At 49.8% G+C, this 4,777-nt stretch overlaps 1 protein-coding gene across 1 annotated transcript; it reads left to right on the top strand.

The window, feature by feature from the left end:
- The first annotated feature begins 796 nt into the window (after positions 1-796).
- LOC147227139 (N-acetyltransferase 8B) lies at positions 797-3,520 on the top strand. The gene is made up of 2 exons (XM_086160098.1): positions 797-921; positions 2,402-3,520. Exons 1-2 carry the CDS (start codon positions 903-905, stop codon positions 3,154-3,156), a joined length of 774 nt encoding a protein of 257 aa, XP_086016224.1. The 5' UTR covers positions 797-902; the 3' UTR covers positions 3,157-3,520.
- Positions 3,521-4,777: the final 1,257 nt, after the last annotated feature.

Raw genomic sequence — 4,777 nt, 5'->3', positions numbered from 1 at the left:
GGGATGTTAGTTGTCGTCGTCCACGTCGAAAAGCGGGTTTGGCAATTTGCTGTGTGAGTGTGATCACAACAGGAAGTGTCCCGAATCAAGTGATGGGCGTGAATCGTGGAAACGTCAGTGGCGACGCATTTCTTGATGGAAATTATTTGCATATGATGATTGTTTGCTTCAACCGATGGCTCAGCCAATCACCTTTCACGTGAATTCCTGATTCTGGGTATCGAACCAGCCGTTTTTTCTGAGATTTTTCAAAATAAAACAGCTAATCATGTGTGAAATTCAGAAGGCAACCATATTGATCTAACCCCCCCCCCCCGCCAGCGAGGACGACAACCGCGTTTCTTTGCGCGGGGAGATCGAGATGCCGTCGCGAAAAGGAAGCGACGTTCAAACAACGCGCACAAAAAAGAAAAAAAAAAAACGATAGTGAACATTTAATTCTCGGCAGCGCCCTCGAAAAAACCTCCGGCAAACATTGATTCATCACGGCGAGCGCTAGTGTCGACTTAAAATATTCTTTTTTTTTTCTCCCCGCTTTCGTCTCCTTGGATGACGGGGCTCGTTAGCCGGCTGACTGGGCTAATTAAGTTAGCCGTTAGACGCCGCGGCAAAATCAATTTCAAGCCCCCCCCCCCCAAGCTCATAGATTCGACTGTTATACTTAATCTATGACTTTCTTTCTTTTCTCCGCTTCCGAGTCATTCCAGGCCCCGCCACTTTTTTTTTTTTTTTTTTTTTTTTTTCTGAGCGTGCTCAGACCCCGGAGCCCAATCCCCTCCGTGAATTGGCTGATTATCTTGAGCCGTGGCTTAAGTTCGACGGGGAGCCGCGGCAGGAAGGTACTTGGGAGCAAGCGAGCCGGGGGACGAGTGGTGGGAAAGTGAAAGAGAGAGAGAGTCGGCATGGCCCAGAAAAACAACCGTGAGTTGATTTTTGTTTTTGATTTATTTTCTCGCCTTTTTCTCCAAGTTGTCGGGTCGATGGGGGAACAAAAGGCGCTAATAAGGCGAGCGGGGTGTTAACGGACGGCTGCGTCAGGCGAAGTGCCGCGGCCGCTTTCGCAGAACAAAACTCAAAGACCTTTTGTTTGTTGCGTCGCGGTTCATTAGCGCTTTTCAATTAAATTTTTATTTTTTTTTCAAATAGCTGATATAATGCCTTAATCATTTTTAATTGTCCCCATTTGTCAACCGATGCGATTCAACTTAAATTTTTTTCTATCATTCAAACCAACTGAGGTTCGTTTTAATATAATGATGATAATAATAATGTTACTTGATTGTCACCTGTATTTCCAAAGTCGAAATAGCAGTACAAAGCAAAGCGACAGGCCAGTAAATCTCCTGACAATCACAGCGACAAAAGGGACCCAAATAAACTGATTCCGACTAATTGAAAATCCATGAAAAGGGGGAAAAAATATAATTCATTCGGCTTTTTAGTAAAGGTAAAGAAAGTTCACGTGGCTGAAAGGACCAAGAAAACATAAACAGAATCTTAACGGTCACATTTTGTCCGCAGTTATGATGAAATTTTAACCCATTTCTCGAAACTCGAGGCATCCCGGTAAACCAAGCCAGGGTTTATTTAAAGAAAAAATCTTTTAAAAAAGTTAATTAATGTCAAATAAAAATGACCCTGGCTGATTAGAACTGAACTCCATTAAGATCCTTTTAATAGCTGTTGCTTAGTGGACGTGACGGCGCATTCATTCATCCCTTCATTTTGTAATGTCGACCTTGTTTTTTTTTTGTATTTTATCCGTTAATCGCCGTTAAATCGAGAATCGGTCGTCCGGCAGTGTCGTTTTCCTGTTGAATACTCGGTCAACCTTCACTCGGATGAGAAGGCGTAATGAGAATTATCGACCGGAATGAAAGGAAAGGTGAGGATGACATGAAAGCGGCCATGATCGGTTTGGAGACGCCGAGGTGAAGACGGGAGATGATGATGTTGAGGAGGATGAATAGGATCGGGAAGCAGTTTCATCAGAGGGAGGATGTGAGAGAAGAGGGTTAGAAGGAGGCAGATGATCGGTCTGTGGAAAAACTAAGATTTATCCTGATGAGGGCGCAGGTTCACGAGGCTGGACGAGGAACCTGAACGCAGCACGTGGGCAGAAATAAACGTTATGAAACCCAAGCCGTCAAGAGCAGCGGGTTGAGGGGGGGGGGTCGGTATTACAACCTCCAACAGGAAGTGCAGGTGCGCCTCCGGACCAGGAACACCAAAATGTCATTGTTGTGTCTGTCCGGCCTCAAAAACGTGCGGTCCCCCACCCCCTCCTATCGCCAGGTTATGTGAGCGTATTAAGCATATTGTGAAACCGTTGCAGGAATTTCAGGTTGCGACAGCCGGGAGATTTATTTAGCCCCCCCGTTCTCTCCCTCCCCTCCCCCAGCTTCTGACACAGACCAGTTCTCCGTGAGGGAATACCAGCCTTCGGACCGGCAGGCGGTCATGTCGCTGTTCCGCGACGGCGTGATCGAGAACATCTACCCGGCCTTCTTCAAGGCTATGCGGCACCCCGACCACGTCGGCGTGGCGCTGGGCATCTCCATGGCCGGCTACGTCCTGGGAGGCAGTTCGTATTTCCAGGCCATCGTCTTCGGCGGCGCCTGGGCCGGCCTCATCTACTTCTGCTGCTACGAGATTTACCAGGGCTACCTGTCCAGGAGGCTGAGCGCAGATATGGCCGACATCCAGGCCGCCTACCTGGACGACCCGGGCAATGGCTTCTGGGTGGCGGAGGCCGGCGGCGGCGACCAGCCCAGGGTGGTCGGGATTTTGGCGTTGCTCGGGAAGCAGGGGAGGGAGGGGGAGGAACAGGAAGGGGGAGAGAATGATGACAGGAACGGGCTGATGACAAGAGGAGGCGGCGGCGGAAGCTACGGCGAGATCGCCCACGCAGTGGTGTCCTTCCAGTGGCGCCGCAAAGGCCTGGGATCCCAGCTCGCGCGGCGTGCACTGGACTTCTGCAAGGAGCGCGGCTACTCCCGGATGGTGCTGGACGTCAGCTCGCCGCAGCGGGCGGCGCTCCCCTTCTGTAGGAACCTGGGCTTCATCCAGACGGCGTCGCACAGCAACACACACGCCAACCGCTGGTACTCCAGACTGGCCAGGATAAACGTGATGCGGATGGAGAAGCTGGTGTAGCGGCGTGCAAACCTGGACTGGAAAGCAGATTAAAAGGAAAAAAAAAAAGAAATCTGTTAATTTATACCCATTGTCTCATTTGACATAAAAAAAAAAAATCTTGTGCGATCTGTTTACTCCATAATCAAAGTTTGAAAAACATTTTTCTGTTTTGTTTTTTTTTTTCCCTCCACCCACAAAGCAACTCTGACGATTCTACCCGCTTTGTGTTTCTCCTCGCCTTGATGTATTATGCACACCTATCCCCTCCACACACACACCCAACCACCCCCAGACGGCCCGCTCGCCCGCAACCCTCGGAAAAGAACGAAAAAATTAACTCCTCTTCCTCACCAGGTCGTGTTTTGTCGTCGAAAATTAATTACCGGACATTAAATGCGACAAAGCGGAGGCGCCTTCCCCCTGTCATCTATTGTTCTGTCCACTTCAGGGCTGTAACTCTGTGTGTGTGTGTGTGTGTGTGTGCGTGTGTGAGAAAAAAAGAGCAATTCAGTCATTTGCAAGCAGGAGAACTTTCTTTTTAAGCTCCTTTACGGCAGAGAAGTTGAATCCCCCCGCCTCTCGGGAATTAATGCCAGCTGACTTCTAAGACCTCGCAACCCCTTTGCTTAAAATACCAATGAAAAATGCAATAGCGTCAGGACACCGGGAGGTTTTAAAATTCTTTGGAGCTAAAAGAGTGCCGTGCGCATGTGTGCATGTGCACTTGTGTGTGTGTGTGTGTGCGTGTGTGTGTGTGTGTTTGTGCGCGCGCGGCATAGAAAGAGGATTGAGCGAACCGCAATGCATTCAGGTCGGCGCCGTACGCGAGGAAAATACTGAGATTATTACGACACCAAACAATGGAATAATACAAGAGGACGGGGAGGGGGCTTAAGTGTTTCCATACGGGTGGTCCCATGACACGACTGAGGGGGAATTTAAACAGGAGGGAGGTGAAAGAATCACGCACCGTCCCCTCCCTACCGCCCGAGAAAAATTTAACAATGAGCCCCCCTCACACACACACACACACGGCAAAATAAAAAAAACCCAAGGCGGTTATCGATGCAGATTGACGCATCTCCACTCAGAGATGATCCAAAATATTATCAGGCCGACACAGAGAGGCGCTTATCTTTGGAGTGTGTGAGTGTGTGTGTCCGCGGGTGAGAGGGTGGGGGTGGCCAAAAAAAAAAAAAAAAAAAAAAACACAGAGCGATCGATGGATGCAGTGACAGATGTGGTCGGATGAGTTTGAAGAGGGGCTACTGTATGGATTGGAGCAGCTTGGCACACACACACACACACACACACACACCATTAGACGCCTGTAGGCATCAATCACTCTGGCCGAGGTTGTCAGGGGGAAATTAGGCTTGTGGCCAGCAGGCAGGTGGAGCACGAGCCAGAGGAAGAGGAGCCTGGCCGGCCCGTTGTCGTCCTCCCGCGACAAACCCGAACAGTTGGCCTCCGGCGAAAATGCCGCCGCCGACGCCATTGTTATTCCCCTCATACCGTTGCCACGCCGATTAGCCCGTGGCCATTTGGACCCAAGCAGATGACAGGAGCCCGAAAACAGGACCGCCGAGGTACGCTACTACGGGAGAGAGCGCGAGAGGGGAAAAAAAAAAAAAAAAAG

The sequence above is a fragment of the Fistularia commersonii genome, chromosome 14 (assembly GCF_037954325.1).
Source record: "Fistularia commersonii isolate RoL2024-O1a breed Wild chromosome 14, RoL_Fcom_v1.0, whole genome shotgun sequence".
NCBI classification, from domain to species: Eukaryota; Metazoa; Chordata; class Actinopteri; order Syngnathiformes; family Fistulariidae; genus Fistularia; species Fistularia commersonii.
Note: the sequence above shows the minus strand (reverse complement) of the source record. Positions and strands in the feature narration are given on the sequence as shown.